At 31.2% G+C, this 25,925-nt stretch overlaps 1 protein-coding gene across 1 annotated transcript in view; it reads right to left on the reverse strand.

The window, feature by feature from the left end:
* The window catches only part of LOC140665579 (platelet endothelial cell adhesion molecule), a 138,219-nt gene that overhangs the window by 28,509 nt on the left and 83,785 nt on the right, over nucleotides 1–25,925 (reverse strand). Inside the window, exons 3-4 of the mRNA XM_072891853.1 lie at nucleotides 25,049–25,184; nucleotides 13,800–13,933 (exon numbers count right to left, since the gene is read on the reverse strand). Coding sequence (XP_072747954.1) covers nucleotides 13,800–13,933; nucleotides 25,049–25,184 — 270 coding nt within the window. The remainder of the gene's footprint in view (nucleotides 1–13,799; nucleotides 13,934–25,048; nucleotides 25,185–25,925) is intronic.

Raw genomic sequence — 25,925 nt, forward strand, 5'->3', positions numbered from 1 at the left:
CCAGCTGCAAGCTTTCTTGAGCAAAGGATAAACCGGCAGGATTACATTACGCCGAGGACGACGCGAGAGTCGGTATTAGTCCGCCGTCTGCAACTCACAGTAAATTTAGCATGTTCCTGCTGAGCTTGGGAAATCTGCGAGATGGTGACCCCTCTATCGTCTTGCAAAATTACACACGGGCCAAAAACCTTCGCTGAATTTAACTTTGCGAAATATTATCTTAGCAATATGCGTCATTCAGACATATGTGCCCTTTAACTTTGTTATATTCGACAATAACAGTAACAATGTACGCACATTGACTTGAAACTGTTGAAACACTTTCTCAAGCAACGAATACTTTATATCGAAAGTCAGGTATAGACTGTCAGGTGCGCAACGAGGTAGCTTTTGAATCCTTGCCTTATAACTTTGTACAAGTCCGTGCTATTTCAACTGAGCTCTTGAATGTTCGATGTAATTCTGACGACTTTGCCGACTTTCTTTGGAGTTTTTAACACGAAAGCAGCGGAGATTTATGCGGCAGTTAAAAATCCGCCGCATAAATATATTACCGCCAGAGCAAATTTCCCGAGTGTACATTAATCTGAATTTTTATCCGCGTCATCGTGACCTTCCTATAATACGTAATCTATAGACGTACTTCATCATACAATTTTCTTTGTTCGTACGGAGACTGCTGATGAATTTTTATATTGCAACAGGATAAAACATTCATTGCGCGTTAAGTAGATATTAACTTTGAATGACAGTTCGCGTGCGTTGTACGATAGAGTATATTATAATAGATTTGGAGATTAATTTCAATTTTTTTTTTAAATTGCTTTCTTAATATGTTTTAGAAACTAGTTCGTGTAACCTCTATCGATTAAATTGATTCATTTATATAGACAACTTAACCAACTATTTCGTTTAAGTCTTCCTGGATGTTAAGGGACTCGGACGACAAACTAGTATTAGTCGTTTGTCTGTAACTGTAGATCCGGCGCATTTAGGTTAAAGTCGTAGTATCCAGCGACCGGTTAAGCTTCCCGATAAACTCGTCAGCCGTTTGAATCGACTATACGGTATCAGCTTCAATTTACCGCTGGCTGTAGAGAGCACAGTTCCTTTCAGTAAAGTGGACAAGCATCTCACGCGTTTCGCTATCGTGTACTATCGACAAAACGAAACTGGCGGTTCTGGCGACAATGTGTGTCGTGTATCCGTGTGTCTACATTTATGTGCGCGTGTCAAGTATACGCATACTATACACCAGCTTTATTAGATCGCGCAGGTCTAAAGTTCGGTCATGGGGTTGACGAGTAACGAAGTGGACGCGGAAACACGAACAGAGAGAAAGAGAGTATACGAGCGGATGGAAATGAGGGATTGAAAGGGAGCGAAACACAAGCGACCGCCGGAAATGCGTTAGAGAATAAAGGACAACGTGAAGGGGAGAGAGCGAGAGCGAGCCAGGAATTGACGAAGCGGAGAACTAGTTGGTAGTTTTAGGGGAGAAGCCGTTATAGAGACGAGACAAGCCCGAGAGACACCCAGTCTCGATGTCTCTTCGAAAGGATCTTTCTGGATGGAAAACAATGAGTTCCGGGTGCATCTATTCGTTCCATTACGACGACGGCGATCGTGGCGATGTGACGCCGAGAGTTCCCGCTTGTTTATCGATGATTCGTTAAGTGGCCCCGCTTCATCTCTTTCTCTCTCGTTCATCCTCTCTCTTATTATTCGCTTCTCATTCCCGGTAACCTCATCTCCTTCTCTCTCTCTCTCTCTCTCTCTCTCTCTCTCTCTCTCTCTCTCTGCCCCCTCTCTAGCCTCATCGTGATCGCTTAATGAAAGTCGACGAAGCTGGAGCCTCGAGGGCAGACCGCACGAAGCTAGATACGATTTTCCTCGGTGTTATTGGCCGATAATCCGCTGGTATCGACGGACGTGGAATTATACGCATGTACACATATACAGTGTGTACCCTACAATGATATAGAGCGGTTATATGTCGGATACACACCGGAGCTGCAAACGCCACAACGCAAAGCGGCGCTGGCAGGTAGAGCGGTGCACGTCAAACGGGAAGCGCGGCTGCTCCATTCTCCGTCCCATCAGGACGCACGTCCGCGCGAATTAAACTTAACCACAATTAGCAGGACTCCGGGCTTAGTTCGGTGGTACATATAACTGCGTGTAAATTGTAATAGCTATCCGACACCCACGTAGCAACCCCCATCGGCGATGCGTACGCACGGTATGCGCTAATGCGCGCGTGATGGCTGTGCGTATACGTGCGACTATGCGTGTCCTCGTATACGCGCTCAACTGTAGGATCGCGAACGTTGAATACGAAATCAGTCAAACGCGATTCTATCGATCTACAAGCTGTATCGGTCAACAAGCTCCCACGATCGCTCGGGGAGAAACACGGTTCAGGAAAGTCGATGAACCGTATGTCGCGCGATGATGTACAAAGGACGACGCCCGATAACTTATATACGAATGCCCTTTAAGCCGTGTAAATCGGGATTCAACTATCTCCTCTTGTTCAATTTTCTAACTCTGTGCATAAAAATATCTGGGTCACACGCCGGTTGCACGACGAGAAACGTCTGCAATTTAATACTGCGTTGATATTAATCGTCTATCGCTATCGTTTATGCATTTGAAATATAATTTAACGCAACTTGCATGATGCCTTTGCATATAATTGGATAGAATTAAACACGTAATGTGCAAACGTGTCGAAAAAATATGTTTGAAGTCTTTGTTAGTATTTATTTCAATTTTATATTTAATTAATCAATTTCAGAAAAAATGCAATTTTTCCAAGCTTTATATATTATTACTCTCAGATACTGCGGCTAAAAATTCATCACAATAGGTAAATTATATAATTCGAATATATGTGTCTATAATTTGTTCAATCAATATCTTAGATATAACAGTTATTATTAGATTGCGCAATACAAATGTATATTTTGATAATTTTAATATATATATAATCAATATTTTAATATTTTTTTCAGATACACATGCACATATAAAATAGGCGAAGGTGCTTTATCTCTGATCATATAAAAATGTTTTTATGCATAGAAAACAAAAGATATTAAACCGTTGGACCTGTTTTCTATGCATGGCAACAGGAAACATTAACTCTTTGAAGCGCGCGATGTTTACAATACGTAACTTTTTCTTTTATTTTTCTTATAATCTGCTTGGTAGTTTCATGCTTTGTTTGTCTACCTTTTCTGTATTCGCTGACTGTTAACAATTGTAACGTATTTAGTTTCATTGTATTTGTGAACACTGCAGAAGATGATTGTTTGCATTGTTTTAATAACATAAGATTCCAAAAATATACATCGAAAACTATATGATCGCTGCATATACGTACGTTAATTTATTTGAGATACACATAATGCATATCCACATAGCAAAATTAAATTTACTTATTTATTACGAATTAATACACACACATTTTTTCTGCAGCAATTCAAAATTTACAAAAAATCTTCAATTAAAATGAATTTATTTCGATCTATCATACTAGTGTGATAGACAGACAAAATAAATCCTCTTTTTTTTCTGCAAATAATGTGTAAAATAATAGATATAAAATAAAAAAATAATGGATATACTATAGAATATATATATAGACAGAGAGAAAGAGAGAGAGAGAGAGAGAGAGAGAGAGAGAGAGAGAGAGAGAGAATTTACCAAAATTTAAATAATAAAAAAACTTTTAATATAATCGGTAAATAACAATTTTTTTTGTCAATAATATACTCTCCCATGTTTTGCTTTAATTACAAAAATGCGAACAAGAATTAACAATATTTCTCCCGTTGTTAGTATAATCAAATAAAGTGCATAATTCCCAGTACGATCACCATGTGCATATTACTAACTAGGAAAATCATACAGTTGGGATTTGATTATTTCATCATACCATTTCATCAATTTACAAAAACTTTTTTTACCTCTTTCTACTTTTTCTATAATTTATCGCGTATTTTTTACAATAACCGAATTCGCAAAAAATAAAAAATACGTACGTGTCCGTTATATTGATTGCAATTATAAGGATGTATAAAATGCTCATTTGCATGAATATAATATTTATATAGAATATTTATAGAATTTAAACTGGCCAGTTCGTCAATATTTACGATATATACTGATCATACGATTCATTGTTCACTGAATATCTAATTTCCATTATATATTCGTAGCTTGTGGTAATAACTTTCGCATGATATCTATGTTACGCTGCAGAGACATTTGCAAAATATTAATTGGTCAGTAAACAGGTCATAAATCTCATGTTAATGATTTTCAGAGGATGTTTCATTAAAGTATTCTCTTCTATTGCTGATATAATATTACAATTGTAACAGTGCAATTAAATTTATAGTGCTGCTTACTAAAATAGTTAACTGCACTAGAACTACATTAATGAAATGGCGACACATAATATACTCTGGAATTGTTTCTGTAAACCGGAATTTCATACAGCAGCCTCTAGTTACAATAGGGTCATACGAACGTGTGATTTGCTTTAATATTCTCAAATTTTGCAACAAATTTAATTCAGTTTAACGAAGAAATATCACGCTTTGTTCTTTAATCAGACTATGCGATTAATTAAATTGAATTGTTGATGAAGTATTATCTTATTTTATCATAGTTTTATCTATCTGTGTGTAATAAGTTTCTGAATTAAATTCTTTAACTATCTTTAAATAACCGATACAATTTAATACTCTGATTCACGTATATAAGTTTCGGAATTTGAAATGCTTCTATCGACTTACTATGGAAAACATAATACATATTTAAAAAAAAAAATATTCAGAAAGTCTTTTGCACCTTATGATACACACTTTAATGATGTAATTTTATCCATTTTTTTGTATTTGTACCTAATAAGATTATATGAATAAAAAAAATTGCTATTATTTATTGAGAAATGTCTCGAAAGACGTAAATAAAAGAAATTTTAATATATTTTCTTATATTAAAATGTATTCACTATTTTCAATGAAAGCTTACGGCAAATGTTATGAAAATATACATACATAAAAGAGACATTTCCTGTCTGTAAAAACAGATATTTCCGTAAAAATACAGTTAACTCGGTTAGAGACCTTATTCTATGGTTTAAAATATAATTTGACATTTACTTACTTTTGCTCAGCTTATGGCATATTACAAAAATATATATACAATATGATGTCAACGTGATCAATTACATAACATACTATAATTATGTATATGGAACTTTGTTAAAGTCAGTTTTTTTAATATATGTATAATAATCTACGATTATTCATTGTTAAATTGATTTATATACGTGTTAATACAATCCATTCCACTTTAATTCGAAGTTTATATTAAATAATTCATAGATAAAAAGTAATTTCGTATATTTGGACTAACCTGTGTAAAAATACTTTAAAAGATCCAAAAGTTATTGCATTTATTTCGCTCTTGCTTCATTTTTATTCACACGATTCGTTATCTCTTCGATCATTTCAATTTTTATTATACAAAAGAGAAAGACAACGTGAGTGAATGAGTAATCGTCGACTGACAGAATAAAATGACGCCAATCTCGACATCTCAGATTTAGATAGCTTTTTGCGTGTCAGTCCTTCTCTAATTCATTGCCACTTGAAGATAAGAGATGCTGTCTCTCGTCTAAGAAAGAAAAAAAAAAAAAAGAGAAAAAAAAGCTTTTCACGCCGGGTCAAGGCTTGCAATCGTTCGTCTCGTTCGCAGCCGTAGATCGCGGGTGTAAGCTTTCATTATCTTTCAAGTCGGTGACTATCGCTTCATGTCGTGATCGCGCGAGTGTGCGAGCTCGATATATATTTGTGTGTGTGTGCTAGCCATCACGGTCTCGCCATGTTATCCGAGGAGGACATCTCGAGTTTCAGGGGAGAACAAACGGCACGTCGTGTACACATCTACTGACGAACCTATAGAGATTGCGAGAACGTTCTCGAGACTTAATGAATGAGCCAGTATGTATATATGAATGTGCTGTGTATATGTGTGTGAGAAAGGGAAAGAGCAACACTGAGCAAGATAGAAGGGGAAAGAAAAAAGAGGAGAGAAGAAAGAAGTTGATGGCCGGGTGAAAGGTTAAGGTTAGATAGCCGCTCAATTTCTGTTTTTTCTGTTGTCGCATGTTACAAAATAAAATCGATAGTATGAGACGACACGTAAAACAGTTCGCTTGATTTTTAATATGCTCCTTGCATGCGGATATGTACATATACATTTATAAATAAATCATGCGTGAAAAATGTATTGTTGAAGATGGAAACTTTGGTTTTATGTCGCTTGATATTAATCCCCGTAAAAATAAATACTCGCGATAAAATATAACACAAGACTCGGCGTCCGTGGAGGGTGAAAAGTGCCGTGTCAACTAGTTTCGAATTATTTTGCCATCGTGGACGTCTCCGTTCATTTCCCGGTACAAAAGCTGTGAGCCTTGCGTTGGATTAGCTCCGACGCCCTCCCTTGCCTCCTCCTGCGGCGGCGTTGCGCTGCAATTTGTTTCACGGCGGGGTGGGGGGCCGAGGTTTTAATCTGCATCGGATTATACCCTCAAAGAGCGATGCATTTCATTATGCCGAAGCCATGCGGGAAAGTGGGCCGGTGTTTGTAGACAGTGCCGGCCAGCGAAGCCGTAGTGGAAATGAAGGCCAGACTCCGTCACGGCAAATCCTTTTCCGTTATCACTTTAGACACCTGTCTATTTGCCACGGAGAATGAGAAAATACTGTTGACATATTACATTTTGTCCTTACGTAAAACACTGTATTTCTTTTAATATTTAAAGAAATAATTGAAAATGTTTTTCGTCATTTTAACGTTTGTGTCGGATGTTTAAATAACCAAGCAGCTAAAGGTCGTTGTAAAATTTTACATAACGATGATCGTTGATCTTCCCATTGTACTCGAATTCCGCGTAAACATTTGTGAATTCTCTCTTAATCAGATAGAAAATGAAGCATTTAACATATTGATTACAGGAAATAATATTATAACAAAATTTAATGCTATGCACAAAAAGCATCATGATAGGAATTTATTGTTCCGCATGGGAAATATATATATAGATTTTTGACGGCTCGTACATCGTACAGTATTTTCATGTAGACGCAGGTGTTACGCTGGAAAATGATAACAAAGTGCCGACTTTGAACGAAGCTTTTGATGCATCGTGCAGCAATTGCAAGCAGTGCATGGAGTCATGGTTTATGATGCAGTAAATTCAATGGTGTCGCACGAAGCTCGACTCAGAAATTTTTCGATCAATTTTGCGCTAAATGCATAAAATATATTTTTATTCCTATTCCTATTCGTTTCACTATACAATTTATTTTAATATAAGAAAAGATTTATATGAGCTGATAAAAATGAGATAAATATATAAATATACTTGAATGATAAAGGAACATTGTGTAATGTCTCTTGTCGACTTGTATAATATTTTACCACGAATTGTAACACAAGATATTTAAATTGCGTCTATTCTAAGTCTGCCCAGAAATCAAGCTGCGGTAAGAATTGCTACTTTTTAATATTCTACAATTTCTGTAGCGCCAGTCTTATATTCAAATATATGCAAAAGTAATGCCGCGTGTTGGCCAACAACCAAGTCGAAAATGTGCGGTGTTAAAACGAGCGGAGACATGCTTAACGCGCAAATAATCATCAGCATATGTTTTCTGCATATAAGCTCTTAAAAATCATTTCGCTATATTGCCACTTATGATAAAAAGCTTCAATAAGAGAGTCATTCCTGACATGTTTTCACATATGCGTGTATACGTGATCGTACATTAACCTATGATTCATTAAACATTTCTTAACTGTCAATTCAGATTTACAATTTAAATGTTATATATTTATTGTTATATATTTCTTATATATAATAAATAATACAATGTATCATAATACTGCTTTGTTTATTCTTGAAAACATTGTTTATCAAAACAGTGCTTTCAACGTGATTGTATAAAATTGGAAAAAAAAAAACAATGAAACCATTGGATATTTCTCATGGTTCGCCATTCAGCTTGAAGATCAGTTCGTTGGATCTTGAATAACATGGGTTCGTGACGTACTAAGCGATCGGTATTGGTATCGGAATTGAAAAGAGCTGGCGAACTTCGCCAGCAATTTAAGATAATGTTTTCACTAGCACCACCGGAGGTTATTTTACTATGTAGTACCTCAAGTCCGTCGCTCTACCCTGTTTTACAATATCTGTCGGATACCTCATGAGATTATAAAAACAACAACGGTCGCGCGGTTCCGTTCTCCGAAAAGCACGAAAAAGAAAATAGCCGCCGGTGTCCTGGGAAGTCGTAAGTGCATGGACAACGGTCGGTGCGGGCGCTATTTTCAGGTGACGATTTACGATTCAATAAAGTTACTCTCCCCCGCAGCACAGCTGCGATCCCGATCTCCTTTCCCGCGGGATATGTTTTCGATTGGCCTGAAGTTACCATGGGTTATAAGTTGATTAAGGACGCAGTGGGAAACGATGCCGAAGATTATTTGCACAGACAATCTCGAACTCTGTTTTGTCGCGGTGAAAAGTTCAGCGCTGCTTTCGATAAGATGTGAAGAAATCGTGGCTTTTTTTTAATTGAGGGACTTTTTCTGATACCAAGATATATAAAAAATAACAAAAAGTATATTCTTTGTATTATATATTGCAATCAACTCAAACAAGCTACACACCTGCTCTTCGAAATAGTTGAACAAATTGAAAGTATAAATTTTACGAAAGTTTTTAATTCATAATTTTAATTAAAAAATTTTTAATGGTGTATATAAGATCTCGCACAAAAATATCAAACAGATAATTGATATCGTTGAATAAATAATAACATTAGAAATGTAAATAAAATAAAATAATTATTAAAAACTATAACAAATTCTAAATACTTATGCAATTTTCGTAAAATCTTTTCATATTCTTTTGTACATAAATATTTTGTTACGTAAATATTCTTTTGTACTTTTTGTAAACTAACTTCATAACACATTACTTTTAAGAACTTTATTTTCCTATTCAAATATTTACTATTTTAGCAAAGCGTTTAAATACAAAAATGCAACTAAACATATCAAAAATTCAGATCTAAATTAAAAATTTTAAATGTTAATCATACAAATGGAGATCATAAAATTGTAAAAAAATCTCATTAACTTACTTTCGCAAAAGTATTCAACAAAGTTTACATTAGTTAGAAATAAAATCAGGAAAGAGTAAAAACCGCAATTTACCGAACAGATATCTTAGGAAAGTCTTAATTTGTTATCGCCAAACTTGATAGCGCGGTTTTACGCATCGAGTGACGAACAAAACATAAATTTCAAATAATAAATCCACCCATATTATCCAATACATGATATTCCAACAGAGTCATGAACGTGTAAATTTCACACCTATGTACGAATAATATAGACATTTATGAAAGAAGAGATCAAAATTGAGCGCGAAAGATTCATAATCGTGAAAATATTTCAATGAAATATTTCGGAAATGAGATCTATTGTAAGAGACAAGAACGAAATCAATCTTTGAGTATGTGAATTAATATAATTCTTTCTGTTTGCTCTCTTAATTTAGCATGTTTGTGAATCAATGACTTAATCAAATTATAGCTAGAATATAATATAATAATATAATATGAGCAATGTCATTAAATGTTAAATTAAATTATCGTCAGTGTCATCATACCTAAATATGGATGTTGGTAAAAAATACTCTTGTGCTCCCTAAATTTATTTTCTTTTTGAAATGATACTAGTTTATGTATCGGACGTGAAGGACTAAACAAGCCGATTCTCATCGCCTCATACATGCGCACCGCGGATGTAAGATAAGCGAGGTCGCACGTGAACTAACACCGTTTACGATACTGGGTTATGAGGTATTAAAGGGCAACGAGCGCATATTGATATCACATAAGGACGCGCGTCAGTTACACAAAATTTATATCCGTAACAGTGATGGCATAGATTAATTTTAAGAATACTAGGCTGTAAATGGTATGATGTAAATGTTAAAAAATATACTGATATTACCAAGATGTAATTACGTTGTACATATACAACTATACATTGTAAATTAAAAATTCTTTAGCAAGTTTGGCACGCTTGGCATTAGAATCAAGGAAAATTTATTGTACGCGATACACAAATATATTTCAATTTTGAAATTATAAATCAAAATTAAACCGTCTTTTTTGTAATATGCTATAATAACGTCAAAAATTCAAAAACGTAATGTATTAATTTAAATACTATTAAAAATATCCTGAAATATACAGATATATCTATACATATTTTATGATATCCTATATGCAAAACAGAAAATTGATAACCATGTATATTTTATTTGCAGACACTTATCCATTTAAGCTTACCTAAAATTCTGATTAGAATATAATGTGTGTTTATCGACAGAAAAATTATCATTTTATTACATCCAGGTTAAGATATTTTATAGATGTATATATTTTATAATGTATAGGTAATTATTAATATAAATTAATATTTGCAGTACATGAATTATATATTTGTAAGTTAATGATTATATCCTGAATAACAAAATACATTAAAAATATGTGATATTGAATACCATCAGTAAAATATCTTCTAATGTCCGTATTCGATATCGCACATATTGTAAATATGTATTATTTATATATTAATGTGTTACAATAATTATCAAAGTTGATTAGGACATTTAATATATGTATATGTATATGTGTATATATATATATATATATATATATGTGTGAGTGTGTATATATTGTATATATATATATATATATATATATCTATTTATTTATTTATACACATAATAAAACTAAATTACAATTTTGAATATCAATACAAATTGTTTCTCTCTTATATTAAAATAAGTTATTTGTTAGAATATATTAATATGTAAATTAAATGTACTTACAAAATTAATAAATTATTCAGAAAATTTAAGATTAATTAAATAGAAGAATTTTAAAATAGAAATCGTTAAAAAAGAGAGCAGAGTGGTGTGCTTTTTTTGAGTTTTTATTTTATCCACGAAATTATATTGCTAAAAATAAAAATACTAAAAGACAATGTAGCTCTTTTTCAATAAAAGTTAGTTCCGCAGCACTTTTAAACGGAAAACTAGATGTAATTTGTTACACAGGTACTACAATTTACAGACATGAATTATATATTTGTAAGTTAATGATTATATCCTGAATAACAAAATACATTAAAAATGCATTGTTATTAATTAACAAAAATATATAATGCTGTAGTTATATAATATTAAATTAAAAAGATTTTCCACGAGCAAAGAATAAATCTTTTGAGCAAGAGATCAACTAGAGCTAGAAGTTTTTCTTAGACGTGAACTACTTTTTCCGATGCAAGTAAACTTGTACTGGCAACGCCCTGGTCGTAAGAAACCGTTGTTTCCGCGACAAGATATCTTCCACGCTCTCAGAAACGTTCCCTGCAAATTCGACGAGTTTCTCGACAAGACGTTAGCCGTAAGAAGCTAGCAGACCAACCCGGTTGTTCCCGACCTGGGCAATTCGTTACTACCCTTCTACTGCCCTCGTCGGCACTGTTCTATCGTTACTCACACTTACGTATATATGCAATACTAATTTTCCGGGTCCTATGGAGAAAGAAAACTCGTGGTTGATTTTCCTCGCAATTGTATTTTTCCAGTTTTTTATTTTTTACTATCATACTGTTGGGTAAAGGATAATATCATTATAATTTTACAGAGAAATTTACGATTCGCTGTCAAGCGATCAATTCCAAATAAATCAATTAAAGTAAATATAGTGAATAAACAAATCTTTCTGTTTAAATAATAATGATACTAAAGTAAATAATATTAAAGAAATTTATATAAATTAAGATTATAAATTCAAATAATTTATAGAAGATGTTCTATTGCAAATTATCAAATTTATCCAGTCGAAAAACTTCTTATTTCTTCCTCCCCCAATAATGGGTAATTCGACACAATATTATATAATTTAATATTTAATTGATGCAAATTATTCGACAATGACTAATTCAGATATTTCCTTGTTAATCAGTTTGATCCATAATTTTATGTTCTAGAAGACTGCAAATGTAAGTATAAATATACAATATAATTATATTTTTAAATATGTATTAAATATATAAAATATTTAAAAAAATTGTCTAACAGAAACCTTAACATAATATAAAGTGAAGGCTAAAATGGCAAAAATGTTTCTAAGATTAAATTAGCATTACTGAGGATAGGTTGCGTCACATTCAGCGGATTTCTGCTCGATCAAAGTCGGTGGCAAATTTCGGATTTCTGCGGACGATCAAGCACGGACCACGCTTCTGCTTTGCATTTAGCCGTATCGGCTAATGAGATCCCGCGACGTCATCCCCGGAGATTATGGGTAATGCATCGCCGGAGGCTACACTAGTGCAGGCATGTTTCGCTTGGCAAAAGTTACTCGACAACATTTTTGCTGGTATCGCGCGGTTATTAGTATTTCGTTCGGTACTCCTGACGGCTTTTGCACGGATTATCCGATTATTCAAATTCTCTTATCCCGCGGACACGACTTGATAAAACCTCTTACTTCAGAGGCGACGGGTAAGGCTTAATCATCCGTGTTCTAATTCTGTGTAGAGGATTCATTCAATTTGGCATAAGAACTAGATTGCCCAGAAAGTAAATAGATGACACGCATATTACTGTATATTTTTGCGGAATAAAGAATTTACTCAATCCCTTTTAAAGTCTGTCAATTTGCTTCTCGCGGAGCTTGCTAACATTCTGAACAGCTTCGCAACGCTATAAAATGCCGGAATTATTTCCGACTAAATTAAGCTTCTCTGTGTCCTCGTAGTGAGTAAAACTGTATAAATTCTATGCTCATCGGTTAAAAGCTGATAATAAATTGTATCCACAATCGTGTGTGTGTGATAAAGGAAAAACAGTAACGTGACGGAAATGATTCTCTTTTCAAACGGTCAGAGAAGTTTCCTACTACAATAAACATTGGCGGTGATGATAATAGCACAGCAAAATGTAGATACATATATTCAGTAAATTGAAAATCGATATCGAAATCTCGCGCACTTTCAATGAGGCTTACGAGTTTCACGGGGTGGTAAAAGCAAATAGTCTTCGATTTAACAATTTTTATAAAAAGATCCATTTCAAGCAAAAGATGTGAGAAAAACGTATTTCAATTGAACTACTATATACTACTATAAAGGTAAAAGAGTACTGCTGTTAAAGGGAGAAAAAAAGAAAAAAACGTCCGCGATTTGAAATATTTTATATGTTATCGAAATATTTTCTATATATTCTATATTTTATATATACATTTCAACGATTTTATACGCTTTCGCTTGACTAATTTTCTAGCATCTAAATCAAATTAATCGTCGATTGATATAATATGCACATAATGAATATATCATGATCGCAAAAATTCATCATTTAAAAAAATGTTCACTTTTTCAAATCTATTGTTAAGTAAAAAAATTAATTAAAAATTGTTTTCTTTCAATTAAAATACTTAAGACATTTTAATTTCGTTAATACTTTTGCAAATATTTTTCCAGAAAGGTTCTCTAAATGCGAATATGCGAAAATGCCCTGCAACCGGCAAATACAATACTAAAACTCAATCGCGTTTCGTACGTATTTCCCCTCTCTCGAATTCAATAATAGAACAATCGTGTCGATAGGCATCACTTACCTGGACGTTGTTCAGCGTGAATGAGAGGTGAACCGGTGGTTTCGACGATGGCAGGCTGCAATTTGCCTTCAGTATGTCTCCCGCATCGTAGCGCTCGCGTTCCGATACGATAACGGGTCTCCCGCCGGGAAGAGCTAAAACAATAATTTCATAGGTCTCTCTTATAGTCATTGTCAACGAAATTTAAAGTCCGGCGGTGCCGTAATCGTCCCGTTTTCCTCGACCTCGCCACCGAACTTATCCAATATTCAAGCGCCAATGAGGAGCCCGTTATGTCGCTAGCTTTATGCGCTCCTGCGGAACACAATGGGGTACGTGTATTGCGTAATCTCGACGCCACCCTCAAAAGGCAGTTACGGACGCGTAACCGTGGAAAAATATTAAGCGCAGTACGCGGGATATTGATTTTGCCGACAGTGGCGCGAATCGGGTAAACGCGGGGCGTTGTGATGCAAAGACAATAGCTCCAAACTGAAACTGTGATTAAAAGCTTGTTTGTTCTGCTGCAAAATGAAGTGTCCGTGAATAGCGCCGATCATTGCCGCCGCATAGGGGTTCACGGACTTGTGTGAAGTAATAAAGCAAACTTTGTATCTCTCTCTCTCTCTCGGAAATTCACTAATCGTCGCGATATTTCAAACACAAAATACAATATATAGAGATAATCTAATTTTCAAAAAATTCCACACATATAAATCAATTATCCACGGTAGAAGAGAAAAAAAATTTGCTAATAAATAAATATAAAAAAAATAGCTAATAAAACATTTATCTATATTATTGTTGAAATTGTATTCTTTGTTTATTACATCTTTCTAACTTAAATTTATACATACTATACGTAGAAATGTTATACAATGTATATAATGCAATCATAATATCGGTTATTTTAATTTTCTTTTAATTTGATATTTACAACAATGTGCGCGCGTGCAGCCAGATGCATATTATATATATAATATTTGAATTTCGCTCGTTGCACAAATATACTTCTAGAGAAATTGGATGTGCTGGAAATGGATCGTCAATTTACAAAGCACTTCAATTTTATCACTAAGCTATCAGAATCTAGAATGGCCAGATATTAAATGTTCACTCTATGCTTTACTCAGAAAAATTAAAAGATATACATACATATATGCAAATTTTATGTAACTTGTACGAAAAGTATTTATATTCACTTGTCATTACATGTTCATACATACACGGTGTACAAATTATAGGGAAATGATTATGTAACACATTAATTGTATTAAAAAACCGCGTTTATTTAAATAAAATGTGACAATCTGAAGTAAATTTTGTGAAAAACTTCTGCGGAAAATATCCAGGCTGTATCAAATACTAGGAAAAAATTATTGCAGTTTATTGTTGATTAATTATGTCATATATATTAATTGGTGGTTTATTCATACATTTTTTCGAAAAAGAGAATCTACGCTAAAATTAAAGTAACTAAAGTTTGTTATTAAATTTTATATTTATTACATATTTTGAAGACATTCTCGAACAAATATGTGATATAATGAGTGATTTATGAAAAATCGAATCTTTTGCATTAATTTAATTTTCTATTAATACGATGGTTACAATAATACCTAGCCATAAAACAGATAAATTAATTATGTTCATTAAATGAGAATATTAAACGCAAATTTGCAAACATATCTCGTATATATTTGTGTATTTTAAATTATTTAAATATTGTGCAAACCAAATTTGGCAAAATTATTAACAAAGTTATAATATTGCGAAAATACGGAAGACCAATTTACATTCACATATGATAAATCAAAATTATTTTAACTTATCCGAATTCAATTCACCAATTATGTTAATGATTTGCCTTGAATGTTACCGGCTTCCTTTAGTTTTTTTTTCGAACAAAATAATACTATGATAAATATAAAAAATATTTCGAGATTTTCAATTTTCTAAAACGTGTTGTAATACTTTTTTTATTTTCGCGTTCTTAACTACAAACTTCGTATATGTATATGTACTTTATATAGTGAAGCACTTGAAGCCAACTTGAGACGAAACCGGAAGCTATTGCTAGTAAGTCAAGTGAAAGGAATAACTATCGAGTCTCCTAAAGCTTTGCTCGAGGCGACGATAAACCGGTGACTCGTGAAACGATAGAACGATTAATTAAATCCTAGTTATTTTGCTACGTTTCATCTATGAATTATCGAACGAGATACAAAAATTGATAGAAATATACGCAATGTTTTTAAAGCATTCTTATTCCTCGTTCAAACCAAATACATATTCATAAATGATTAATATTTATCAGATATTATTATATAAAAAAAACCAAATTTAAACTATCCCAAAAAATATATTTTAAGTAAATTAATAAAGAAAGTAAATCACTTGAAATAATATTAATCATTTTAATGTGAATGAAAAAAGGAATATAATTAAAGTGACATGACACATTGTATGTTTTTTGCAAAGAATATTTTCGACTTTACATTTCTTTGTTATTAATGAAAGCTTTATTAACGTCTATTATTATAAAATTCATAATTATGACTTCTATTTCTGCTCAAACTTTTTCTAAAAATAACAAAAATGAAGAATAGAAGGAAAAATAACATGGGAAACAAGTAACTGTCAGGTATCGGAAGAAAATTACGCAATAAAACTTTTACTGTGACGTAAAAAATATCCTGTCTTATTTGCGCCGAGTTTTCTTCTTCGTTCTATATTTCAATTAGTTATACGTTTTGATATTGATTTATCATTTTGATTGTATCAATTTTAACCGATATCGTTAGGATATAGAAAAGTGGATATAAACTACGAAAAAAGGTAATGTTCAGAAAAATTTAAGTACAGATATGATTTTCCCATAAGTACGTGAAAACTGCAAGATTCGTTTATCCTACGAGAACATCCCGCGATATCGTAAAATATGAAATTCATATTCCGTCCGAGATGCGGATAGTACCACCTACTGTGAAAGATTTTTCGTCTGGATTTGAGTGCTGCTAATAAAGAAGATGATCCGTAGATATTATGTCTCTGCCAAAATCGTTATGAATCTTGAGTACTGTGTGTGATCGATGACGAGAGATTATGCGAGAGAAGTGAAACTCCATCACTATCACTGTCATTATCGCGTCGAATATTCTTCGCAAGCATTTATCCGTCTTGTATGAAATTCGTTAATCATGCAGATCAAATCCAGAATAATTAAATTGTTTTGCAAAACAGTAATGCATATTAATTAGTAATACTATAATTGTGTGAGGCAAAAAATAACAGATAACATGCTAGTAAGTTTTCTGCATTGGGATCTGTTGAAAAATGAACGTGATACATTTACAGTAACTCGGTGAAAAAGAGGAAACCTTTAAATATTTGACGGAGGAGCATTGGGAATAGACGGGAGTAAAAATAAAAGTTAAAGTACTACCGGAAGAAGGAGAAACGATAGTAAGAAGGCTGGCAGTGGTTATAAAATGAAAAAAAAAAAAAAAAAAAAATCTAACATGAAAGACATACATATATGAAAAATTAATAAGCAATAAATGAAGATTAATAAATGCTAATAAACTTATAGAGTAATCTCTTTTTTTCAGATTTATTTAATTATAATGAAAGAATAAATGCGTTCGTAATATGTGAATAAATATTTGATGTAAAGATGAGAAAAAAAGGGGAAGCATTCTGCTCACTATTCCTTCTTTAAAACATAAAGTAACTTAATTTAAAAATAAAAGAGTTTTTAAAAAGACATTGAATTGCTTTCTTTTTAAACAATTGCAAATATTTACTACTTAAAATTAATATAATCACAAAAGCTTTGATTTGTTATCAGTGCGAAGCATTTATAAAACATTTTATATAAATGCATTTATCTGCGTTTGATGGTTGGTATATTGAACGATATGACTGATCCTTGAATTTTGTAGATTAAAATGGCCAACGGTTGCCAGAAATTTCGACAACCATCGCGCATCATTCGATCATCAATCTTGTTCTCCGTTTATTGGAAGTCAATTTTATAGTTGATATGAAATATATACTACTATATACACATATTTTTGATAGTTGCTTTCTACATGGCCCTATAAATAAAAAGAACTATATCAATTAAAAAGTGAAACATTTCTTCAATTATAGTAAAAATAGCATTATCTATATAACTATTACTTAACGTACAAATTTCATTAGAATAATGTTAAGCAGGTTGAATTAAATGGTATCATGAATTTTAGTCTACGTAATATTTTTAATAAAAAAATTTCTATATCCTATTTTTTAAAAAACAATTTTTTTCAGCTGTAATATTATTTATCATAAAATTATGTAAATTGCTAATAAATATTTTATTAAACATTATAAAATTACGAAAAGAGTTGCTATAAAATTCTCATTCATGAGCAGCCAAACAGCGATAATATATTTTAATAATACACATGCATATAAATGCATGTGTGCGTGCAACATATATACGTAATGCATGTATATTTAAGATTTAAAGGTAGAAAAAAGTTCAGTTCAAATTAAAGAATAAAAATGTCTTGACAATTCGCAAGAATAGAACGTAAAATTAATATGAACTCAGGAGAATTTAGCAATTTTGTGGAAGATGATTCAAATTACGCATTTGTTGGTAGATTGAGAGAAACGTGCTTAAACAGAACAAACGATTTTGATATAGTGTTCACTACTGTCGAGCGTTATACATATTAAAGTCTCTGAATCTAGTTTACATTCATGAGAACATTAGAACGCGAATACGTAGGAATTTTGAAATTAACATATATGTGCAATCTTCTTGATAGGCAACTGCACTTGTATAAATTAAAATTATGCAAGATTCTCCAAATCCAATTTTACATATGTTAAATGGAATATTATATCTTATACAATGCACTTTGCATAGAACTATAATATAACTATCGTTTTATATAAATGATTGGCAAATAATGAACTATATTACTTCTTTTCTGTGAAAAATATCAATTTCAAATTTATGGAGAAATTTATAAATAAAAAAATTAGTTCACTACTTTATGTATACATATAATACAAGAGAAAAATAGCGAAAGTTTCAAACTTATCTATCATGATAATAACTTCTTTATATTTGTTATGCGCGCGTTCCATTTCTGCCATGTACATATTTACCTTCAATTATATAACAAAATTGAAATCGATTTCCCTTCTACCTAAATTTTATATTTCTTTCTAACTTTTAAATTTAGTTAACATGCATTAATATATATGTCTTGCAACATTGAACAATTAATCATCCTAATATAACGCGCAGAAATTTAGCTCTTAAAACTCATTTGCTATCTCAAATATTTATCATTTCGAAATACTAGTGAAAGGTACAAGCATATATAAACGTATCATGACACACACAGTCAACATAAGTGAGTAAATATCAACAATCATCATAACTTTCGCACATGTTACACGTTCTAGTTTATGAGCTTAATGTTAATTAAGCGATAATTACACATTTAATAATGTATATATACTAAAATTATTTTAAGTAAAGTCAAATATAAACGTAAGTTTGTATATATAATTTTAGTAAATTTCTTGAAACTTTTTACTATACATTTTATAAGTTATTTTAATTCGTAAAAATAGCCAACACACACACACACACATATATATATATATTTTTAAGAAATTAAAAAACCATATTATTCTAAAAAATAAAAATATGAGCATACACATTTGTATGTATGTGATATATTTAAATTATATAAATTAATTTTATTAGTATTTATAATATCTCAAAAATATGTATGACCCAGATTATTTTAATTAAAATTTTTTTAAATTAAATTTTAATCAAAATACTACAAATCAAAGAGAAAATAAATTATATTTAAATTAAAAATATAAATAAAATTAGGAAGAAGTATTTAACATTGAAATTTAAAGATATTTGATAAATTAGGTTTCATGAGAGCAAAGATACCTTTCTGCAATTAATTTCAAGATTTTGTTTTAATAAAAATTTAATGTACAGCTTAATTGCAAAGATATTAAGCCTTAAAAATTCACAGATTACATAAAAAAAAAAGATAAATGTTGCTCAGCCCTCTCTCCCTCTCCCTCCTTCGCTTCCTCTCCCCCTCTCTTTCATCCTTCATTCTGTGCATTTTTTAAGAAAAATTTGGCTTAGACATTCAGAGTCAAATAAATTTTCAAAAGACATTGTCCAGAGTCCAGAGTCACTTGCACCATATATCTAACTGTCATATAATGCAATTATAAAAAAAGATGTTAAGTTACTTTATGTCGGACAGCATTGTGCAATTTCAAAGGATCCAACGTTTCATTCCTAACGAGGTTCTCAGAGAATTTTCTTGCTAGATGGAATGCTTTCTAGAAATACCATAGCTCGTCGGACATAAAATAATGAAGTGATAGAGTGTGTACTCACGATGCTGTGTACGCTTACAGTATAACATTCGTGTATAGTTAGGTAATTCAGTAATACCGGTTCATGAGTTTACGCTCACGATTTTGCTATTAATATATACAATTCTGTCAAGAGAAACAGTACATAATACATTTGTATTAATTCAAATTTACACAAGTCTTTACACAAATAATCACACGACACGGTTGCATGTATTGAATACATTATAAAATAGAAATTATTTTTAAATGCACACACACACACATATTGTAGACAATTGGCATATTACAGAATGTATTGCGTTGAATATATCGCTAGATTCAGCATTCTGTTTCTATTTTGTACAAAAGATACAACAGAGACATGAATTGAGAAAGAATTTCTGATATTCAAGCATATTTTTCTCGTATTGAATCGTACCGTACTTTAAGATGTTACAGACTGTTCATTGAATCCTCTCGAAAGAATTGCAAAATAAACTCTTTTCCTTACAAAACCAGAGATGACAGTACATATTCTAAAAATAATTTTGTAATAAAAAATTGCGTAATTTCGATATATAAATTAGTTATTTAAATAATTTTTCGCTTGAATTTCTAGCATACTTAGCCGTAATAAAAAATACGTTATTTTATTGGTCGATTTTATTATGGGCGTACACATATATATATATATATATATATATATATATATATATATATATATATATATATATTCACGGAATAATAAAATAATAAAATTGTATCTGATAAAATATAAAAAGCCTATATTTTACATATTATTAAATAAGTATATAATGCATACATTATGTAAAATATATATATATATATATAAAATATATATTAAACAAACTTTCTTAAATGTTTTGTAATTAAAATGTTACCTAGCCACATTGTAAAAAAATACGTGTAATAAATATGTGATGTTTATTTAGAGTTAGTTAAAAAAAATAAAACAATTATATTTTGTGTAAAAATAAAAAAAATTTATTATTTTTAACAAATTAATATAACGAAAATAACGCAGAAAACATAAATATCAAATGTTGCATATAAAAAAATGTTTGTCATTAATCTTTATTTGTATATTCATAATAAAATTCTAATTAATAGAGTATTTTTTAATAAATTATTTAATCAAAATAGGAGGAAAAATTTCAATACAGAATGCATATAATACCATATAACTTTTCACACAATGAAGATAAGCTATCAGCTAGCTGCGTTGATTGTCCATATAGTCTATATATGTTTTTACTATATTGGATTTTACGATATAGTGTTTTTTATTATTTTTTACACGTATGTTATTTAAAAAGAAAACGTAGTATTATAACTCTACATATCAACTTTACAGATATTTCAAAAAAAAATAAAAAAAAATTTAAATAACAATCCTAAAGCAATTTGTAAAGAATTCTATTCGTATATCCATTTAAGTTTAATTTTTATCAATAAATATACGCACTGCAGATATGACATTATAGGAAATTGTAGATTAATATTGTATATCATAAACGTATCATTCATAATTAAAAATTAATAAAATAAAAGTTCTGTAAAATTTGTCTTTATATTGACTTTCTGTAATAATGTGCCATTATAATACCGAGCTTTATATCACGTGTTATTTATAATGGAACCAGGTAAAGATACAAACATACGCATATGCACGAGTTTTGAACTTTGCCTTGCAAATCACGTGTAAAGCTAGCGTCTTATTTTGTGAAAATTCATTAATTGTTGAGAGCGCTGGCTTTATTTTTAATACCTCTAGAGTTCTTGATAGATTAAACAAATAGTTCTGGTCATTAAACTAAAAAAAAAAAAAAAAAAAAAAAAGCTTGAGACAAAGTGAGAGGTCAAGTTCACGCTACGTCTCACTTTGTTCTCCGACAATTTTTTAAATATTTCTTCTAGATTTTAAGCACTTGAGAGTTAAAACAAAAAGTTTTATTATTCGTAAAAATATTAATTAAACAAATTAGATCGTTTCAGACGCCGGACATATTAGTACCGAACTACTGAGGTGACATGCTAGTTGTATTTCGCTCTCAAGAGCATTTAAAATCTGACAAAACATGCTAAAAAATTAGTAGAGAACAAAGTGAGGCGCAGGAAAATTGGCATCTCAGTTTATCCTAAACCATTTTTTTATTTAATAGTCAGAACTATTTGTTTAATCTATTAGGAACTCCAGAACTATTAAAAATAAAAAATTTTCAACAATTAATAAATTTCCACCAAGTAGGACGTCCGTTTTGCATACACTTGTAAATCGCATCTCTATAACGTTTAACTTACGTCCTTAATATTACTGCAAAATTTTCGATTTCTCATAAAGGAAAAGGAAAAATATTGTAGAAAAATACATCTGTTGGCGCTGATAATGCATTACTTATAGTAACTTATAGTAGAAAAATTTGAAGAGCTCATTGTGTCAATATGAGCAAAATTATATATTATCTTATGATCTCTCGTTAATCTTTGAATAAATCGCGAGTCTCTTACATCCAATAGCACAAATCCAATTATTAAAGTAGAAATCTCTAAATATTTATATATTTAATCGATTATACAGAATTTTTTTGAAACGCAATAAAACAAATTCAAAAAGATAACGCGAAAATAATGAAGAAATTGACATAAGAAAATAAAACGTTTAGAAGCAAACATCGATTTTGCAAAATTTGTCATGTGCGAAAATATGATACTTAAAAAACTTAAAGCAAACTTTATTTCATGTAGTCAATTTTATATGCAATATATAATGTAACGAAATGTTCAAAATTTGGACAATATACAAATAATGCTATAAATATTTAACACGTTTTATGATTATATATCGTTACTCGATATAAACATACAATACTTATAATATACAGTAATATTTATATACAGGATATAATAAACAACTTGATTAATATTCGTTACGGAATCCATCAGTTATGCGTATTAAATGAGTGATTTGCAATTCAGTTTATCGAGTTTGTGACGTGATTATCAACGGAATGCAAAACGACATACTTTTAATTACACGAGTTTAACTTTAAATTTCGTGCGATAAATTACATCCGCACTGATGATGCTGGGATGATAAACTAATTTCCTTAATGAACATCGCAAGTTCTAATTCTGCGCAACGTATATGAATCTCTGTAAATGGAATTTTGCCAACTATAGTTTATCTTATCGTCCTCAATTCGGATTTTTAAAATACGTGCGTGTGTATGACAGATTCATAATTTCATATAAATAAAAGTATCAACAGTATCCTTGACACAGATACTTGGATACTTTAGACATATTATCGTTTATAATTGTACAATTATGAGAACTGTACAATGTATACACATGCAAATTGGGATGAGATGCTGTTCAACTAAATATATATCGTACTGAACGAACATGCGCGACAAGCTCATATCAATTCAGTGATTATATATACATATATATATATATATATATATATATATATATATATGGATCAAATTCAATAGGCGGATCAAACGCGACAGAGTTAATAATGATGACGAGGGAACTTCCACCGCCAGCTGTGCGTTTTGCTGCGGGAATATGCATGGAGCTCTTTAGGTACTTCAACTTACGACTCTACATTGTACAAATATATTACGGAAATGAGAGAATTCACACAAGTAATGTTGGCACACGAAGATGCATTTATGATTCTTCGAATTTTTAAGCTTTACAATATTTTGCTGTTTGAAATAATTTAGTGTTTATTATATTAATTTTCCAACTAAAAATATTTATTTATATTCCAATTTTAAAAATAATTTATTATATGTATTACAAGTTTCTTAATTTTTCTTTTTATAGTAAGCGAATAAAACATGAAGAATAGAGCGGACATAAGTATTAGAGACATGCAAAGTAAAATCAGAAAATTATAAATAATATATAATGATTTTGGAAATTAACTTTGCAAAACATGTTTATTTATTAAAATCTATTAAATGTAATTCAAATAACGAGAAATTTCATAACAAAACTAAACTTGAGTAAGAAATTAAATTTAACGTATTTCAATTTTGATTATCAGATAAACAATGATTTAAATAATGTTGTTAAAACTTAAAATTAAATTTTAATATCATAAATAATAATGAGACGTTAGTCAATGACATAAATTATAATCAACCACGTTATTTTATGATTTTCTATAGAGTGCTACATGTGCGCGCAAAACTAGGCCAAACTTATTTTATACAATTCAATAAACAAAATATTTCTGTAAAAAAAGTAAATAAGTAAAAAAAAAATATATAGTATATAAAATTATTTATGCTAGTGTTAATTATTCATCGCTTGTAACTCGATAAAATTATCATATTCACATTAAAACTGAAATATTATATTAAATCTTTTTACGCTCTACTTTCAATTTAAATTAAAAAAAAAAAATCTCGCTGATCCAATATTGCACATGAACGGTCTCAAAATTATGTCCTATAAAGAATTAATGGAACAATTGTAATTTTTAATTTTGCTCATCACAAAATTATATTGTGATTCTGGTATATTTTACAGTAAAAATTAATTTCACATTATTATTAAAAATATAACTCTGCTTTATTTCTAAATATACATTCATAAAAGCTTAAAAGTATCGCGAAATGTATTATAATTGAGCATCAGTTCTCGTATACATAAATTACGTTTCTAACTTAGTTTAATAAAAAAAAAAACTCTAAACTTTTTCAGGATGTTCGGTTAATTCGCTGATACATAAAGCTATAGTTCTGGATAATGAGAAGACTGGCAGTCTGTCTCGTGCATGTGCGGAGTTTCATGATACCGGATAATAATGTAGAGCATGTACTTACACACTACGGTGAGATTCTTCGAGCCGGAGGCCGTGGAGAAGGTCGGCGCGTCTGCCGTAACTTCGCAGCTGAATGTACCCGAGAGGCCGAAGTCGACTTTGCGGAGCGTTACCTGGCTCTTGTTCGAGTTGTCAGGCTGAAACACACGTTCATATAAGATGTACAGAGCGAATGGAAGTATATGCCTGCGTGTCGCAGTGTAGGCGGCGGCCTAGGTTATTACACTATGCAGCGAAGTCGTAATGTCATTTACATGCGGGTAATATAATTTTATATGTAATCTCATTTGTTGAAAGATGTTACGCGTTCGCGAGATTAGATATTCACGGTTTCGCAATGTCGTTGTGTAATTACTAACTGTATTATTAAATATTAACTTGATGTCAACTATTTTATTAACTTATACTTTATATGTGTTGTGTGATACACTAATTATTCTGAATTATTTTAAAAAATGGTTAGATTTAATTAAATAAAAATTATTATATATTTTTTAAGATTTTCTATTATAAATGTGCGAAATTGAAACTCTTAAAAATAATATATAGCGTGTCTCTTCCGTTTCACTAAATATTCCATAAACATCCTAGCTTTCGTCATATCGAGGAATGGCTGGTCCACTCGAGGGAATAGTCACCTTATCAGGAAATTATCCGGCACTCGACTAAAGTGGCCCGAAAGGCCAAGTTGGTAACGGAAGGAGAGATGAAGCAGCTCCGCGTGCTGCAAGAGAAGCCGAGTAGAGAAGGGTTTAATCGGAACAGGCAAAACGAAGCATGCATAATTAGCGGGACTTAAATAATGAAAGAGGAAGAAGCACAAGTGAGCGGAGACGCGCCGCCGCGCCGATGACTGGGGCGAGAAAAAGGAAGGGCGA

The sequence above is a fragment of the Anoplolepis gracilipes genome, chromosome 5, assembly GCF_047496725.1.
Source record: "Anoplolepis gracilipes chromosome 5, ASM4749672v1, whole genome shotgun sequence".
Lineage (NCBI taxonomy): Eukaryota > Metazoa > Arthropoda > Insecta > Hymenoptera > Formicidae > Anoplolepis > Anoplolepis gracilipes.